Here is a 19,480-nt window from a genome sequence, read left to right on the forward strand (position 1 = left end):
TTCATTTAAAGTGATTTTTTAGTTAAAAATATTCAATTTTTCCATACAAACCTAAAAGTTCAAATTTACGTAAACGTTACATAAAAATTCTGCGAAAAATCATGGATGAGTTTTAAACCAATTCGTTGTTTTCAGACCCCAGAAATTCAAAAATAACCCCAAATCGACTCAGTCTAATAGAACACTGTTGCGATTGAGGAAATTGGTAATTCTATTAACTAGTAAATTCTCGAAACTTTGTTAACTTCATTGGTCGAAAGTTGCTATATAACATCTTGTGGATCACCAGATTTAAATGTAGGAGTCACTCTTGCTGTTTTAAAGCAGTCTGGGTAACGTCCAGATCCAATTATTGAGTTAAAAAACTGTTTGAGAATGGGAATAAATAGAATAATATTATTTTTTAACACACTTGCTGAAAAACTTCCATACTTGCTCGAAAGAAAATTGTGTGCTGGACCTCGTTGATGTTGGACAAGACATCAAATTCAGTTTCAACGGGTATTTCTTTAGCTAGATCTGATTCAATCGAAGAAAAATATCTGTTAAATTTATTGCCAACGAGTTTTGTTTGTAATGAGTTCTTCACCTTCTAGGAGAATAATTGGTGACGATGATTTAGTTTTCCCCAAGAGTTGATTGATGTTTTCAGAGTTTATTTCGCTATTAACTAAATTAAATCTTCTATCCAAAATTACTTACGCATTAAATTTATGGGGTTTTGCCTAAAACAAACCTTGAAAATGACTGAATTCGTAATATTTCACAATTGGACTCTTTTACGGGATTATTTCATATGGAACAATGATTTTTTTTCGAAATCATATGGGACTGTTAAGCGAGTCTGGGCGAGTCGGTGGTGTCTAAATTTTTTATGATCCATCTTCAACGTCGTACCAATGTTGATAATTATTTCCTAAAAAATAATCAAAATATAAGGCTCATGATTTCTCTTTTCAGTGAAAATTTACATAAGGAAGCACTCTAGTAGTCTCGCCTAATGCAGTTTCACCACCAACTTTCACTTAATTTAACCAGGTTTTCTCTAAATTATAGTTATCCGTAACCGTGTCATAGTATGAAAGGATCACGAACAATCGACCCACTAAGTCCACGAGAAGCAAATCCTCTGGTCACAGACATTGCAATGATTAACATCATTATTTGGGTTGTCGTTCCCTTTTTTCGTTCAATCTACCAAATGAACTGATAAAGTTCAACAACGTGCATGGGCAAAAGTCTCCACGCGACCGACATATTCAAACCAGACCTTGGTTTTTCCTGTTTTTGGGGTCAAAAAAGGTAGCACCTCAAACTGATTAAAGTTATAGTGTACAGGTATCATCATCAGTAGTGGCGGCAACAGTTTCGTTGTGTTTATTGGAGACTATTATATGTAGGTATACTACAAACAGAGAAGGAAAAACGTGTGTATAGATACAACAACCAGCTGCTCTCGGTTCGCAGTTCAGCGTCGAGTTGAGCTGATTTCGAGAGCACTCTTACCTTGTCCCCTTTTTGTTGATTGGGTCGCTCTGCTAGCTGGCCTGGCTTGGCATCCGCCTGGTTAAATGCTGACTGTGAAGTTATTACACGAATCGCTGGACTAAACGCACGACGAAAAAAAATACACAAAAAAGTTGGACGCGCGCGATGACGAAGGTCCACTTTTCAATGATTCAATGATGTTGCCTGAAGCTCACCAGGAGAAACTAGATTCTGGTCCACGAGGCGGCCCGGCAGACGGGCCACACACTTTTTGGTCCACCTACTTTTTCTGCTCTGTTGGTTATATTCACTGTCGCTGATGATACTGATTCTGCTGCTGCTGGTGCTGCTCTCCTTTGGCCATTCACCAGCTATTTATTTTCCTTCTTGGTGTTCCCTTTTATACTCTCGTTTGCTCGAATTGCAATGAGAAAGAATCGATCACGACACGAGAAATTCGGTCACCACCATTGAGTCCCCTTTCCGTCACCCGTTTTCGCGACCATCGACCAGGATCCACACAACAGGGAAAGTTCGACGAATGGAGCTTCTTGATCACCTTGGTTCGTAATCGTTCAATGTAGGGGTATTGCTAAACTACCTGTGTGCCCTATAGGCCTCAATCTGACCGTGTGCTATTTTTTCTAGGTCGTCTACTGCTTTACATTCTACTGCGTGACCCTCGACTTCACACGATGAGCTAGCCAGAGCGTTCCACTAATATGACACCGATTCCGGAGGACGTCACTTGAAGGATTTTTGGTACCCTTGAGGTGGAATTAGAACTTCTCACTTCCTCGTTATTATTATTATCACTCAATTCTTGCACTATTTATGAGATCATCAGGTTTTCAACCAAATGTTTACAAACTTCCACTCATTTGAGGACACTACCCAAAGTAGGCTATTTACTATTTTGCAACTTGCACCGCCAATGTTTACAAAAAAAAAAAAATCAAAATGACGACACCCCGCAAGTGCCCCAGAAAACACACGCACCTTCTCTTTCTTGCCCTCGTTTATTCGACCGCGAGCACATTCACTACCCAGCAGAAACCGCGTCGCGAGAGTGAGTACTAACGAAACGAAGAAAAAAATAAAGTAAGCCAGGCAAATAATCGCGTCTACTAAAACGAAAATCTACACACAGCAAAAACGGCAACCATTAACGAAAACGCTAAAAGCCTGATCACGATCCCAAAAACGCGTCTACACCACACGAGCTGCTGAAGGCATCTGCGTTTGAGATTCTTCCGCCGTCGGCTTCAGCACTCAGCACAAGTCGGCGGCACTTTCCGGTAGAGTGTACCTTGTTTGTATGGGGTAGTGTAACACTTCCTTCTTCATGCAGCTTGTGGGATCAAAAGTGAGGTTATTCGACTGAAAGCTCGTGTACAAACACATTACTTTGGTGTGCGTCATCGAATGGTCAAATTTGAATAGTCCTATTTGCCGCTAGTAGTGTTCGTGAAATTATGCTGGTTGTTTCACCAACACTTTTCAGTTTTGGGACAATTAACCTCAAAAACGACCATCTGCGTCGACTGGCTGCCCGTTTTTTGTACCGAGAGTTTTTGAGGTTGATTGTCCCGTCTCATCTGTACACGCTCAGCAAGTGTGCGTAAGAAATGTCAAAAACAACTCTATTAGGAAGTCTCGACGCGTCGCGACGCTAAGTAAAATGCGACGCCGCGAAAAAATGTAAACATCACAAACTGTCACGAGCACAGATCCTCTACACTGAGGAAAATAGCTGACTTTTATTTAATCGAAATTATATATTAACCTTGGTTTCCTTTCAAAGAAGCAAGATGTTTATGTTTGGCAGTTTAGCTAAAACAGCTGGCCTTAAAGAAGAGGAAAGAAGAAAGAAGAAGATGTTTATGTAGATCTAATTTTTTAAAATAGTACAGATTGCCGAAAAGAATATCTGCAGGAAGACTTCGCTAGTACGAGCTTCTGAGTTGGCTTCTTCATCGATGTAGTTCTGGATTCAAATCAAGCATATTTTGTTCAAATGTCGTCGTTATTGTTTTTCTTTCGAAACGGTTTTCATATGTTTGATTATACTTTGTTTATCACACGGTCTATATTTTTATCATATGGTATTGCTGAAACTGCCTGATAATCTGTATTGAAAAAAAGAATTTACTATTCACGCAGAAAAAGAATGGGGGTTGGTTTCAACAAAACGTTTTGTTATTTTATTTTGTATTTCAAAAGCAGATTTTTGGATGATTTTCACGAAAATTTTGATTTTAGATAAAAGAAAAATTTTGTTATTTTTGCACGCTCATTTTTTATTGTATACAATTAAAATTTAGTTTATTTTGAAACCAATATTGCGTTTATTCGATAAGCGTGTTATTGAAAAACGATAAGCCAAAAAAGAAAAAAAAAGTGATGAAAAAATTCCAGCATCCGAACAACCAGTCACGGAATACGTGTCAGAGGTCTTGCAATCATCAGAACAGGTGGAATGGCTCAAATATCATAAATTTTTTTCTATTTGAGCATATTCGAACAACAATTCAGCTGGGAAAATGTTCATCAGAGTTTCGGTCCAGCAGCTTTTAAGGTAGGTTTAAAATTTAACTAGGCGGAAAACTGCATGCTCAAAACCGGCTGGGAGAATACAATTTGCTGAGCATTTTTTTTCTATTGTAGATGCTACGGCCAAATCTATCCTCTCCGGAATCGGAACAACCTGAATAGATAGTCATGGACGTAAACCCGGAACCTGAATCCCTTGTCCTGTTGGGAAATTTAGACATCCATCCGGATAAGGCGTCAGGAACCTAGGAAAGAACATCAGCGGGCGGGAGGACATTATTCCGGCAAAGGCGAAGCTTACCATCGTCCTACTCATTGTAATGGAAAACTAGTTGTCGGAGATGGTGGTGTACTGCAGCAGTACTCGGAAGCGGAGGGGTTTATGGAAGCGAGTAGGGCCCTTTATCCTGCTTCCAGGAAGCACAGCATGCCTTTTTCGACCTGATCAACGGAATCTGTTCCAAATTCCAGCTGGAGTGGAATTGATGTATGTTCCAATTGTGTTTTAAAAGGGAAATTTCATTATGGTACTTTGAATAAAGAAAATAATGAATAGATGTGTTCTTGATCCAAACATTCTTCAAATCAACATAAAATGAATTTAAATAAAAAAAAATATTTTCAGCACTAAGTTTTGTTATTTTGGAACGCTCAATAATTTATTTTTCCAAAAAAAAATTTTTTATAATTCTCAATCCAATTTTATTTTATTGTTTTGACAGATATTCTGATTCATTTTTAAAAAAGGTGTATTTTAGTTTCGATCAAACGATAACTTTAATTCGAATCGACGTTTTTTGTCAGTGTTATCAAAAATATATTTGTGTTTTTTCCCAACCAAAATTTTTATTATTTTTGGCCGAAATCTTATTATTTTTAAAATATATTTTTCTGCGTGTTGCAATGAAAGCTGCATTTCGTGCAGTTTTGCCGTCACAGTTATCAACACTTAACCAAAAATCAGAAAGCGAAAACTAATAGCGTGTTCGTAAATTGATTTTTCTATCAAGGTATTTTTTAACAAACGTATGTGAAAGCATTGGAAAGTTATTTTTGACAATCGACCAAAAATATCGATCGACTGATGTTCTGGCATCCCTGACGTCGCTGCATCTGAACAGACCTAACGGCCACGCTACGAACTGTCAAACCAGAAAACGGTTAGAAGTGAAAATTTACGACGAACCAAGAAAGACAAGTGACGCTCTGCGTATATTTTATAAATTAACGATAGTTTAGTTGTTAAAGTTGTTTGTGCCATTCCGCACATCGGTAAAAACCCGATCTAAGGCTGATACCACGCACAGTCGAGCATTCCTTTCAAAAGGGCCGATATAGGCCAGAAATCTATGCTCTTTATTTGTATAACTTGGCATCAAAAAACGGATACTCCTCTTGTACTAAAGGAGACAAATCTTTGAGCTGCTCCTGCTCCTGCTCCAACTAGAGCTGCTGCGAGAACCTTTAGTGAATTATATTCCAACATCCTCAAAGATTTTCGAAAACCCTAAAGATTTCGAGATGGTCAATTCGGAAGAGGAAATTGATTGCCAAGATGGATTCGACTGTGGTGGATGCAACAGACCTAATTCGGTGGAACGGAGAATGGTGTCGTGCGATAATTGTTTAGGCTGGTGGCATCTGAGTTGTGCGAATCAATCTCCCGGCGTAAAGGATCGCCCATGGAGATGCACTAAATGCACATCACCTTCTGCAGACCCGTCAGAGTCCGTAAACACCGCCGATTTCAGCACACCCATCGTGCGATCAAAGGCTCCTCACTCCAGTTCAACGAGAATAGGAAGGGCTGAAGTTGAGAACGGAGCTAGGAAGAAATGTGCGGAATCCAACAAAGATTCGTCCGTGAGAAGTGCCGGCAAATCTGTGAGATCTACTACATCCAGCGCCCGCATCCGGACCGAACTTGAGTTGGCCAAATTGGTAGCAGAAAGAGAAATTAAAAGTCGCCGTATGAGAGAGGAAATGCGTTTCCTAGAAAAGGAACGGGCTATCCGTCTAGAAGAGCTTGCTTCTGAGGAATCCTTCTTAAAGAAGAAGCACCAGCTGGAAGAGAAGCTAGTAGAGGACTCGGGATCGGAAAGTGTTTCCGAATCAGCGCCGAGTGGAAGTCAAAAGGCTGAGGAATGGTTGCGCAATCAGCTGGAGGAAAACAATAACGATCCGGAAGAGGTTTTTGATGTTTCGAACGCCGAAGCTCGAAGCGGAAAGATTTTGCACGCCATGGTGGAACGAGGTGAAGAGCATCACGCTAACTCTCGGATAGTCGAACTGAGTACATCGAAATCAGTTCATTCCGAACCTAGAAGTCACTCGGCACGAATCCGTGTGCCAATTATGAACCTGATTCCTGAAGTACCACCTCCAAAGCAACCCATAAATCCTTTCCCACAACCGGTAGCGTTTGCCAACCTGAATATTGGTCCGTCTGCAGAACAAGTGTTGGCTCGCCAAGTCTGGCCCAGAAAACTACCTGTGTTTGCCGGAGAGCCTGAGGAGTGGCCAATATTTTTCCATAGTTACGAAACGTCCAATGCTGCCTGCGGTTTCTCAGACGTTGAGAATCTTGTCCGTCTTAGAGAAAGCCTGCGAGGGGCGGCTCGAGAAGCAGTGAGAACAAAATTGACATTTCCTGACAGCGTGCCGAAGATAATGGAAACACTGAAACGTTTTTATGGACGGCCCGAAATTCTTGTAAGGAACATGCTGGCTAAAGTGCGCAAACTCGAATCGCCAAAATCTGAGCGTCTACATAGCCTTATTAAGTTTGCCACAGCTGTACAGCACCTTTGTGACCAGCTAGAGGCTGCAGGTCTACGAGCTCATTTATCGAATCCCGATTTGCTCAGCGAATTGGTTGAGAAGCTCCCTGCTCATCATCAGCTTGCTTGGGTGAGATATAAACGCTCCTTCCCCGAGCCTACGCTGAAGGAATTTGGCCAGTATATGGAGGAATTGGCCGAGGACGCCTGTGAGGTTACTACGCTTGTACCGCCGAAACCTGAGGCAGCGAAGTATGCAAAACCGTCGCAGAAGAAAGAGGGACATTTCCATGCTCACATTAACAGTAATGCAAACCAGGAAGAATATAGACAACGTAAGCCATGTCCAATCTGTGGTGGCATAGATCACCGGGTTCGGAACTGCTCGAAGTTCCAAGAACTAAATCTCGATTCAAGAAAGCGTACAGTACGCCAGTGGAATTTGTGCGAAATGTGCCTGAATGAGCACGGTAATTGGAAGTGTAAATCAAGAATCCGATGTAACATCGAAGGCTGTAGAGTTCAGCACCATCCGTTGCTCCATGTTCCAGCGCAAGCCAAAAAGGGAGAAGCAACAGTCGTTAAATCTGTTTGTAATTCCCACAACGAATTCAGAAAAGCTTTTTTCTTTCGAATAGTTCCACTTACCCTGCACAACGGAAATCGCACTGTCGATACTTTTGGATTCTACGATGAAGGGTCATCACTGACCATGATGGAATCGTCATTAGCACGCCGCCTAGGAATAGAGGGAAAGAGGCATCCGCTGGAATTGCAGTGGACTTCCGGTGTAACCCGGAACGAAGATTCATCCAAGCTCATTAAATGCATGATCTCGAAGTTAGGAGATCCGAAACAACATTCTTTTACCGCACACACGGTTTCGAAACTTGAGCTACCGAAGCAAACCCTCTGCTACGACGAATTAGCTAATCGTTATGAACATCTGAAAGATATCCCAATCAGTTCAATTAACGATGCTCAGCCTGAAGTGCTTATTGGGTTAGATAACATTGACATTTTAACCCCAATCGAAAGTCGGCAAGGTCAACCTGGCGAACCTGTTGCCGTGAGATCATTGCTCGGATGGGCCATCTATGGGCCTAACGAGGCAGGAGATAGAAATGACAAGAACTCGGTCCGAGTTAACTTCCATCACTGCGACGCAGATCAAGAACTTAACAACCTCATCCGACAACATTTCGTTCTGGAGGAACCCCAGAACCCGTTTGCGCCGATTCTTGAATCTGCCGAAGACAAGCGATGTAAAACGATCCTAGAGGAAACCACGGTGTTTCGTGACGGTGCATACGAAACTGGTTTGCTGTGGAAAGCAGATGAAGTGTGCTTCCCAGATAACCGGTACATGGCTGAGAGACGTCTGAAATGCCTAGAGAGCAAGCTGTCAAAAGACCCCGAACTCCAGGCTAACGTGCACCAACAAATACGAGATTATTTGACAAAAGGGTATGCCCATAAGGCAACCGAAGAAGAGTTGGCAGAAACTAGTGCTGAACGCGTTTGGTACCTCCCCCTGAATGTGATGTCGCACCCGAAGAAACCGAACAAAAGACGGCTGGTGTGGGACGCGGCGGCCTCAGTGGGTGGAGTTTCCCTCAACAATCAACTGTTAAAAGGCCCGGATTTACTGGTCCCCCTGCATTCAGTGATATGCAAGTTCCGAGAGTGGCGCATCGGTTTTGGTGGCGACGTAAAGGAAATGTTCCACCAAATCCGAATAAGAGCAGCAGACAAAAACTACCAACGATTCCTGTTTCGATTCGACGCAACACAACCGCCCGACGTTTATATTATGGACGTCGCGACGTTCGGAGCGACGTGCTCGCCCTGTTCGGCGATCTACGTGTTGCACAAAATAGCGGACGAGTGTCGGGAGGATTTCCCGAAAGCTACGACAGCTATCAAGGAGAAAACGTATATGGACGATTATTTCGATAGTGCCCCCACTTCCGAGGAAGCAGCTGATCGAGCGATTCAGGTGAAAGGAGCCCTTGCTCGGGCCGGATTCACCATGAGAAATTGGGTTAGCAACGATGAATCGGTGCTACAAGCAGTCGGAGAGAATTCGGAACAGAAATCGCTCTCACTTATCAGTAACATGGGAAGCGATAACATCGAGAGGGTCCTAGGACTGGAGTGGAACCCACGGCAGGATTGTTTCCAATTTCCTACCAGCCTACGTGGTGAGCTGGCGCCGTATGTTTGCGGCGAACGACGACCGACTAAGAGAATGGCTCTTCGATGTATTATGAGTCTTTTCGACCCATTGGGTCTTCTGTCCCCGTATACAATCCACGGGAAGATGCTGTTCCAAGATCTTTGGAGATGCGGCATACAATGGGATGACGACATTCCGGATGAAGCTTTCGAGAAATGGGTCCGATGGATAAAGCTTCTCCAAGAAATCAACAACCTTCAGATCCCCAGGTGCTACTGTGGTGGAGATCATGCTGGAGGGTACGAAACATTGCAGCTACATGTGTTCACCGATGCCAGTGAATTGGGCTACGGATGCGCGGCGTATTTCCGTGTCATCGAGGATGGAAAAGTGAAATGCTGCTTGGTGATGGCGAAGGCTAAGGTGGCCTCCCTCAAGGTGCAATCGATTCCCAGAAGAGAGCTTCAAGCCGCTGTGTTGGGTGCTAGGATGATGATAAACATTTGTTCTAGCCACACGGTGGAAATTAAGGAGAAATTTCTTTGGACGGACTCTACCACCGTCTTGTCCTGGATTAGATCTGACCACCGAAAATTCAAGCAATATGTAGCCGTTCGCATCGGAGAAATTCTGACCTTAACAGATTCGGATCAGTGGCGCTGGGTCCCTTCAAAAGAGAACATCGCTGACTGTTTGACCAAGTGGAATAAAGATACGGATCCAAAACCGGATGGTCGTTGGTTTAATGGCCCATCATTCCTGTACGAACCTGTTGATAGATGGCCACAACAGAAATCACCGAATGAAAGCACCAACGAAGAGTTGAGAACCCACTACCTTTTCCACCACATTGATATTCCCATTCAGCTAATTGACATTGCTAGAATCTCTAAATGGACCATATTGGTACGCATACTGGCTACGGTTATAAGATTTATTTCGAATTGTCGTCGACGGAAGAAAGCATTGCCCATCGAGACGGTACCTTCCGTAGAGAATGTGAAGCGATACGTAATGCGAACCATCCCGAATATCGAAACACCGTTGAAGCAATCCGAATACCAATCAGCCGAAAATATCCTTTGGCGATTGGCTCAAAGTGAGCACTACCCCGATGAGGTGAAGGTGCTGATATCTAATCGTGAACGAGCCCTGAAGGATTTAATCAAAATTGAGAAATCTAGTTCATTGTATCAACTCTCCCCGTTTGCTGACGAATTTGGTGTTATTAGAGTGGAAGGAAGAACCGTGAATGCGCAGTACGCGTCCTTCGATTCCCGATTTCCAGTAATTTTGCCAAGAGAGCATCTAGTAACCCAAAGGCTTTTGGAGCATTATCACCGAATTTTTGGTCACGCAAACAGAGAGACAATTGTCAACGAAGTCCGTCAGCGTTTTCAGATCGCGAATCTGAGGTCCGCTGTTAACGAAGTATCGAGAAGCTGCCAGGTATGTAAGATTAAAAAATGTAAACCACATCCACCAAGAATGGCGCCATTGCCAGAGCAAAGATTGACACCGTATACCAGACCCTTTGCGTATACCGGTGTGGATTATCTCGGGCCGTTGGAGGTAACCGTTGGCAGGCGGAAGGAAAAGCGATATGTAGCGGTCTTCACATGCTTGGTAGTCCGTGCCGTTCACCTGGAGCTGGCGTACAGCTTAACGACGGATTCCTGCATAATGGCGATCAGGAGATTTGTGCGAAGAAGAGGTCCCCCACGCCAAATATTTTCCGACAACGGGACGAACTTTGTCGGTGCCGATCGCGAGCTTAAACGACAGATCAAGAGAATCAACAGCGACTGTTCCGACACATTCACCAACGCCCGAACAAGCTGGTTATTCAATCCGCCCTCCGCTCCCCACATGGGTGGAGTATGGGAGCGGATGGTGCGAAGCGTGAAAGAATCGATGAGAGCTCTCGACGACGGAAGGAAACTCAACGACGAGATTCTGCTGACGGTGTTGGCGGAAACAGAAGCTTTTATAAACTCTCGTCCACTGACGTACATGCCTCAAAGTTCGGCCGACTACGAAGCGTTGACACCCAACCACTTTTTGGGTAACTCCACGGGAGATCAGGACCCTATGCGTGATCCAATCAGTCTCAGCCAAGCACTGCAAAGCAGTTACCTTCGTTCGCAGTATTTAGCTGATGCTACATGGGACAGATGGCTGAAGGAATACTTTCCTAATATGAACAAGCGGTCCAAGTGGTTCGAAGATGTGGTGTCGGTTAAACTTGGAGACCTGGTGTATATTGCGGAAGGCAGTCGGCGTACCTGGATCCGAGGAAGGATCGTGGAGCTAATCCCGAACAAGGATGGAAGGATCAGACGTGTTGCAGTACAAACGACATCTGGACGACTCGAGAGACCGGTGGCGAAGCTGGCCGTTATGGAGATAGGTAACGGTGAATCCGAGCAAGGTGATACGGAGGCCGTTCCGGATTCACGGGGTGGAGAATGTTCTGGCATCCCTGACGTCGCTGCATCTGAACAGACCTAACGGCCACGCTACGAACTGTCAAACCAGAAAACGGTTAGAAGTGAAAATTTACGACGAACCAAGAAAGACAAGTGACGCTCTGCGTATATTTTATAAATTAACGATAGTTTAGTTGTTAAAGTTGTTTGTGCCATTCCGCACATCGGTAAAAACCCGATCTAAGGCTGATACCACGCACAGTCGAGCATTCCTTTCAAAAGGGCCGATATAGGCCAGAAATCTATGCTCTTTATTTGTATAACTTGGCATCAAAAAACGGATACTCCTCTTGTACTAAAGGAGACAAATCTTTGAGCTGCTCCTGCTCCTGCTCCAACTAGAGCAGCTGCGAGAACCTTTAGTGAATTATATTCCAACAACTGATGTATCACCAAAAAAAATCAATTTACAAACACGCTGTAAATTGACAGAATTTACACCGATTTGACACGAACAAAGTTATAAAGTGCGCTGTCTTTTGTTCGTTCTTAAATTGTTGTATTTACATTCTCAAATGATTAAAAAATAAATTTTATTTTCAATCAATGATTCAGACTTCATATATGCCAGAAACATTTGAAAAATATATCATTAACATTAGTTCAGTGTGTGACGCTCACTTTTAGTTTAAAATCTATAGGGAAGGCTGAAGTGAAATAAGCGTGCAAATTTCAACCGGATTTTTTTTTCCAAAATTTGTCGGAAAATCAAACAGTTTAATCGTTTTAAACAGAAGAAAATTGGTGCAAAAACTTATTTCGAACTTATAAAAAGCTCTTCCGATTGTCGTTTTAATCAGAAGGATCCGGCCGGAAATCCAAACGATGTCGGTGGTGATCGAAACAACGATCGGTGACGTTACGGTGGATCTGTTCCTGACCGAGCGTCCTCGCGCTACCCTGAACTTCCTGAAGCTGTGCAAGCTGAAGTACTATAACTTCAATCTGTTCCACACTATCCAGCATGGGTTCATCTCCCAGACCGGAGATCCGGGTGGCTCCGGGGATGGCGGGTCCTCCATTTGGGGCGTAATCGAAGGAAAACATAAGAGGTGGGTGGAATTGTCCTTTTTTTTTTAGATCGTTTTAATATTATTAACTTTGCAGGTACTTCGAAGGAGAAACCGTTCCGAAGATTCGCCACACGGAACCGGGTCTGCTGTCGATGGTGTGCGCCGGCGAAGGGCTTATCGGTTCGCAGTTTTTCTTTACCCTGGGAGCGGATCTAAGTTCCCTGGACGCCGGAGGTCATGTTGTAATCGGCGAAGTGGCCGAGGGACACGAAGTGTTGCGTAAACTTAACGAGGTTATATGTGACGAAAAGAATCGCCCCTACAAAGATGTCAGAATTACCCATACGGTGGTGTTGGACGATCCATTCGAGGATCCTAGGGGTTTCCGTGAGCCAAGTCGGTCTCCTTCGCCCTCGGCTGAACGGCTGGCGGGTGGCAGGATTGCGGCCGACGAGGACATCGACGATACGGAGGGGAAAACGATGGAAGAAATTGCCGAACAATTGGCAGAGAAAGAAGCTAAGGCTCGGGCTACAATATTGGAAATTGTCGGTGACATTCCGGATGCGGATATGGCCCCTCCGGAAAACGTTTTATTCGTTTGTAAATTGAATCCTGTCACGACGGATGATGATTTACAAATCATTTTCAGTCGGTTTGGAAAGATTAAGGGATGCGAGGTGATCCGCGACAAAGTATCCGGTGACTCACTTCAATATGCTTTTATAGAATTTGAAGACAAAAAGTCCTGCGAAGGCGCCTACTTCAAAATGGATAATGTACTTATTGACGATCGTCGGATTCATGTTGATTTCTCACAGTCAGTATCGAAAATGCGTTGGAGAGGTAAAGGTAAAGGAATCGTGTACATGGATGGGGCTGATGAAAAAGAACCAGTCAAAGAGAGCCGCTCAAAAGATTCTCAGAAGGACCGGAAACGAGCTCCCAGTCGCTCAAAAGATCGCAGAAGATTAGAACCGTCAAAAAGTCGATCGAGATCGCCAAGCTATCGGCGTCGCGATCGAAGTCCCAGACAGAGACCAAGAGACGATGGCAGAAGTCAAAGAAAATCATCTCCTAGATCGAGTCAACATCGAGATTTACGGGTTAAACTGTCCGAATCAAACACAGCACATTTTGAAGACCGAAATGGACGAGAGATACGGGTCGTTGAAGGGATGGTAGATTATAAAAATCGTCCGTATCCATCCACATATATCAAACGAAACATAACACCAGCAGCAAGAGGAGGCAGACCTGGTGGAAACTCTGACTCCAGAAACCGATCCCGTTCACCAGTTCGGGCTCGACCTCATCATCGTTCTAGGTCCCGAGATAGACGTCGAGTGTCTCGATCAAGATCACGAAGCACAGGCCATAGGAAACGATCCGATTCTCGAGATCGTTACGAGCGACGTCGAGCCTCACCCGAAAAGAACCGCCCTATACGTAGGTCTTCCTACAGTCGTTCCCCAGAAAGGAAAAGACGCCATTCACGTTCCCTAGAAAGAAGTCACAGAGGGGTTCCCTCGAGACGCAGTCCAACTCCGCAAAAAACTCGACCGTTACAATCCCACCATCGTAAGGCATCTCCAACTCCAGAGAGAAAGAAAGCCGATAAGCACAAGAAATCGAAAAAGAAGCACCATTCATCCTCTGATTCGGAATCGGATTCCGATTCCTCTGGCGACGACCGACGTTCCAAAAAGAAAAGTAAGAAGAAATCCAGCGGCAAGAAAAAATCTAGGAAAAGCAAAAAATACTCCTCGGATGACGGTAGTAGCAGTAGCAGCAGCAGTGATTCCGATTCAAGTGCCGATGCCAGGCGGAAGAAAAAGAAGAACAAAACCAAAAGGCGTAAATAAGGAACGTAGGAAACTTGTACTTAAGATGATTGTTGTTACGAAAGTAATAGATTGAATACAGACTTGTTATTTCGATGTTTCCAGCACCCGTATTGTAATTAAATAGTTTTGGTTTCTTCTTCACAATTGAAGTAAGTACCTACCAGATCAAATAACTCATTATGGATAGCATTCTCTTTTCACTATTTAGATGACAGGCTATATTCCTTTAGATTTAATTTTTCTTTTAACCAGTTTATGACTCTGACTTCTCTGTCGACAATTAAAATTTTTTAGTTTTCTGGAAGAAGTATTTTTAAGTGTAGATATGAATACGTAATGAAGTTAATGTGATGAAGGTGGTTTGATTACAACAAACCCTGTGTAAGGAGTAAAAAACTGGAATTAGAACCCAGCATCCGCCCAAACAAATGGAAACATTTAGAGAAACGTTCTACAACTATTTATATCCACGTAGGTAATTTGAATTGTTTTATGAAGCCTCCTGAACTAATGTCAGAAACCCTCAACATTAGGATTGAACATCTCGATGTTTTCCAGTCATCCGACCCAGCGTTTTCCGAAGTAAAGGTCTTGCTCAAAGATCTTCGCTGTGAACCGTATCTCATTATTTACAGTGCGTAAATGTACAGCTTCATAAACAAAAAGGTACATGCAAGATTGATTTCCTAAAAGCCATATAACAACATAACAGAAACACTAAATATGTTCCCTGAAACCTAAATAGATATAAGTTCTGAGACAGTGAAAAGGGACATCAAGCTGAGATCTAACATCTGACTCATGAATCAGGTTTAGGGTTTTAGGTCTCGTTTCTCAAGTCTCAAAGCTAATCCCATTCCCAACACCGAACGTTCCTAAATGTTTCCCATTGAAGATAACATTGAAAACCGTGCGTGTATGCGTGAAGATTGTATGCGAGAAGAAAAAAAACATCGAGGGATCCGTAGCGTATTTCCTCACGTTTTGTATCCTTCCTTATTACTGAAAAAAGGGACGTCCTCCAACAAAACCGTGATGGGCACTGCCTACGCTTCCTAAGAAAAGTCAGGTATCTCTGCGGGTTATTCTGCTTTTAAATAATTTTGCTTAAGCTCAGAAATTTTGAAAATGACCTGTCATTAAAAATTTCTACCATACATCAGTTGCGCCATATTCTGGCAAATCTTCCTTGTATTTCCAACAACATCGGTAATTGATTGAAACAGGACCCGGAACCAAATGAACCATCATACTTGTTCGCACATGAAACAATTTCTTTATTACGCTTGTTGAAACGTACAATTGGCGCATTTATTGGAATGAATCAAAAGAAATATATATTAAACTAATTCACAGAACTGCATCTAAAAAAAACCGCGCAAGAAACTTAAAATTATCAATATATAATAATATAGAACTAAATATTTGTAAAACGTAAAACAGTTCGCCTAACTGATACGAAGAAAAACTATTATTTTTAAGGATTTCTTAAACAATCTTAAGCTATCTTCACTTTGATTACTTTTTTATCTTTTGACTTTGCATTGTTTCAGACTTTCATAGACATTTATGAAACAAACATGTTTTGAAATAAATATTTGATATTCCTTGTCTTAATACTCGATTTTGTTCTACGATTGTTGCTGTTGTTGTTGCTGCTGCTGTTGTTGGAAATGTTGTTGTTGAAGTTGCAGCTGGGCAACATGTATAGCCTGTTGTTGCTGCTGCTGTTGCTGTTGTTGTTGGTGATGCCTGAGGAGAGCCTGTTGATGATCTAGGGTTGTTACCGGTGTGATGACGATTCCTGTACCCGGGCCTCCAGGATGGCTGTTGATGATGTTGTGAACGGGGATGGTTTGTGTTTGGTGGACATGAGGAGGCTGAGATGAGATGGTGGTGGGGTTTCCCGGTTGGCCTGCCGCGTGAATGGGAATGATCTCGATCTGATTGTTAACCGGAAGGAGCTGATTGATTGGCCAGGCGGTGGTTATGGGGGTGATTGTTGTCGTCGGCATTCCGGGTTGTTGGTTGATTTGTTGCGTTGTAGGGATTGTTTGGGGTTGGAAGGCAGGAACCAGTTGGCTACTATCGAAGGTTTGAACGGGTACAAGCATTGGGGTACCGTTATGCATTATGAGCATCGTGGTTACATTGGGAGTTGGTTGGAAATGTGCTGTTGTAGTGGCCATGGCAGACTGGAGGGCAGGATTTGTTTGTACAACAGTGTTGAATGCGGGTGAAAGGGTAATGGTTTTTATTTGGGTTGGGGCTGGTGGTTGCTGGATGACTTGTGGTTTTTCGTGAGCCTCGTAGTGTTGTCGAGCATCTTCAAGCTGATTGAATGCTGTCATACAAATCTTGCATGTGTAAGGACTACTGTGGGTAGCTTCGTGAACCCGGAGGTCTTCGTCGGATGGAATATACACATCACAAACGCAACATTCAACAGTTTGTCCATCGTCGGGTTCATCGAAATCGTCCTCATCAGGCTCTCCATCGCCATCCGCATCTTCGGCATCCTCTTCTTCCTCACACTGTTCTGCTTTAACCTGTTGAGATTGCTGTTGTTCTGCAGGATTCGTCTGCTGCTGGATTGGATGGTGCGGAACCGGTGTGAGGGCACGAAACTGATCAACAATCTGTTCTCGCTGCATTCGTATTTTGTCCTCGTTACCACCTTGCCGAACCATCGAACCAAGCGTCTCTTCAAGTTTTTTCATTTCTCTGGGGCGAATCTTCAAGCAGTGATATCGAAGATAATGTGTTTGCAGACATTTGATGTTGGATGTGGTGTAGCTTGGACATCCCATCTGACACTTAAGAGCTTGGGTGTGCTTGGCTCTAAAATTGAAAAATTGAAAAAAAAAAATCAATGTCTTCATAATGAAAGTTCCACTTTAAGCAGGACGCAAATCCAAGACTCACCTTTTGTGAATGTGCAACTTGTTGGTGTCGAAGAAGTACTTCCCACAATCCCGGCAGCTGTGGTTTTCCTCGAAATGGTTCCGAATGTGACCCAACAGTTGCATCGTTTTGTTGAACACCTCGTTGCACAGTTTGCATTTGAAACCGAGCCGGAGTCTCTGCTCGGTTCCATCCGTGACGACCCGGAAGTACTGAACCATTTTAACGATCTGGAAATCCCGAAAGTTGGGAAAATCTTCCGGCAGCGAGGGCCTCGTATTGTCCTCTGCCAGCTGGTTCGGATCTTCATTGCTTTGCTGCTGCTGTTGGTGGCCACTGCTGGTTCCTCCAAAGTTGCTCAGCACATAATTACCTTCCATGTGAAAAATATGCAAAACTCGTCGATCCTAACTATTGACAATTTTCTTCACCTATCCCCGGATCTAAGGTGTGACGCTTACTGAACTAAAAATCGTATTAAGCTTTAATTTTAAGCCTTAAAATAGATTTATAACACAAAATTTTCCTTCATGATTTCACTATATTTTCGAATTTTGATTACAAAATATTGATGTAAAAAGGTAAACACAAAACTGACAGTTTGCATATAATACACGCTACAAGCCAGTTATTTATTTTTGACACATCGTGAACCCAAACCCCAAAATTTCATAGAAATATACAATTCAACGATCTGATTTATAATTTAAAAATTGTGTAAAATCCGAAATTCTAAATTTGAAACTGCGAATTCAGAATTTTAATTTTTGATTTATGAAACCTGATTTAAATTTTTTAATTTTAATTTAAGATTTTTAATTCTGGATATTCGATTCATGAATTTCGATTTAAAAATACATGTTATCATGTTTCTGATTTTTTTAGCTGAATTTTGAATTTTGAATTTTGAATTTTGAATTTTGAATTTTGAATTTTGAATTTTGAATTTTGAATTTTGAATTTTGAATTTTGAATTTTGAATTTTGAAATTTGAATTTTGAATTTTGAATTTTGAATTTTGAATTTTGAATTTTGAATTTTGAATTTTGAATTTTGAATTTTGAATTTTGAATTTTGAATTTTGAATTTTGAATTTTGAATTTTGAATTTTGAATTTTGAATTTTGAATTTTGAATTTTGAATTTTGAATTTTGAATTTTGAATTTTGAATTTTGAATTTTGAATTTTGAATTTTGAATTTTGAATTTTGAATTTTGAATTTTGAATTTTGAATTTTGAATTTTGAATTTTGAATTTTGAATTTTGAATTTTGAATTTTGAATTTTGAATTTTGAATTTTGAATTTTGAATTTTGAATTTTGAATTTTGAATTTTGAATTTTGAATTTTGAATTTTGAATTTGAATTTTGAATTTTGAAATTTGGATTTTGAATTTTGAAATTCGAATTTTGAATTTTGAATTTTGAATTTTGAATTTTGAATTGTGAATTTTGAATTTTGAATTTTAAATTTTAAATTTTAAATTTTAAATTTTGAATTTTGAATTTTGAATTTTGAATTTTGAATTTTGAATTTTGAATTTTGAATTTTGAATTTTGAATTTTGAATTTTGAATTTTGAATTTTGAATTTTGAATTTTGAATTTTGAATTTTGAAATTTGGATTTTGAATTTTGAAATTCGAATTTTGAATTTTGAATTTTGAATTTTGAATTGTGAATTTTGAATTTTGAATTTTAAATTTTAAATTTTGAATTTTGAATTTTGAATTTTGAATTTTGAATTTTGAATTTTGAATTTTGAATTTTGAATTTTGAATTTTGAATTTTGAATTTTGAATTTTGAATTTTGAATTTTGAATTTTGAATTTTGAATTTTGAATTTTGAATTTTGAATTTTGAATTTTGAATTTTGAATTTTGAATTTTGAATTTTGAATTTTGAATTTTGAGTTTTGAATTTTGAATTTTGAATTTTTAATTTTGAATTTTGAATTTGAATTTTGAATTTTGAATTTTGAATTTTTGAATTTTGAATTTTGAATTTTTGAATTTTGAATTTTGAATTTTGAATTTTGAATTTTGAATTTTGAATTTTGAATTTTGAATTTTGAATTTTGAATTTGAATTTTGAATTTTGAATTTTGAATTTTGAATTTTGAAATTTGAATTTTGAATTTTGAATTTTGAATTTTGAATTTTGAATTTTGAATTTTGAATTTTGAATTTTGAATTTTGAATTTTGAATTTTGAATTTTGAATTTTGAAT

General features: G+C 40.9%; 3 protein-coding genes across 3 annotated transcripts; 2 read left to right on the forward strand and 1 right to left on the reverse strand.

Moving 5' to 3' along the window:
- Positions 1-5,562: 5,562 nt before the first annotated feature.
- LOC129741462 (uncharacterized) lies at positions 5,563-11,511 on the forward strand. The gene has a single exon (XM_055733197.1). It carries the CDS (start codon positions 5,563-5,565, stop codon positions 11,509-11,511), a length of 5,949 nt encoding a protein of 1,982 aa, XP_055589172.1.
- A 662-nt stretch (positions 11,512-12,173) lies between these two features.
- Positions 12,174-14,526, forward strand: LOC129745345 (peptidyl-prolyl cis-trans isomerase sig-7). Its single transcript, XM_055738362.1, has 2 exons — positions 12,174-12,541; positions 12,597-14,526. Exons 1-2 carry the CDS (start codon positions 12,315-12,317, stop codon positions 14,365-14,367), a joined length of 1,998 nt encoding a protein of 665 aa, XP_055594337.1. The 5' UTR covers positions 12,174-12,314; the 3' UTR covers positions 14,368-14,526.
- Positions 14,527-15,609: 1,083 nt separating this feature from the next.
- LOC129745832 (ras-interacting protein RIP3-like) lies at positions 15,610-17,820 on the reverse strand. The gene is made up of 2 exons (XM_055739188.1): positions 17,275-17,820; positions 15,610-17,190 (listed from the first exon to the last, which is right to left on the reverse strand). Exons 1-2 carry the CDS (start codon positions 17,631-17,633, stop codon positions 15,981-15,983), a joined length of 1,569 nt encoding a protein of 522 aa, XP_055595163.1. The 5' UTR covers positions 17,634-17,820; the 3' UTR covers positions 15,610-15,980.
- Between the last annotated feature and the right edge of the window lie 1,660 nt (positions 17,821-19,480).

The sequence above is a fragment of the Uranotaenia lowii genome, chromosome 2, assembly GCF_029784155.1.
Source record: "Uranotaenia lowii strain MFRU-FL chromosome 2, ASM2978415v1, whole genome shotgun sequence".
NCBI classification, from domain to species: Eukaryota; Metazoa; Arthropoda; class Insecta; order Diptera; family Culicidae; genus Uranotaenia; species Uranotaenia lowii.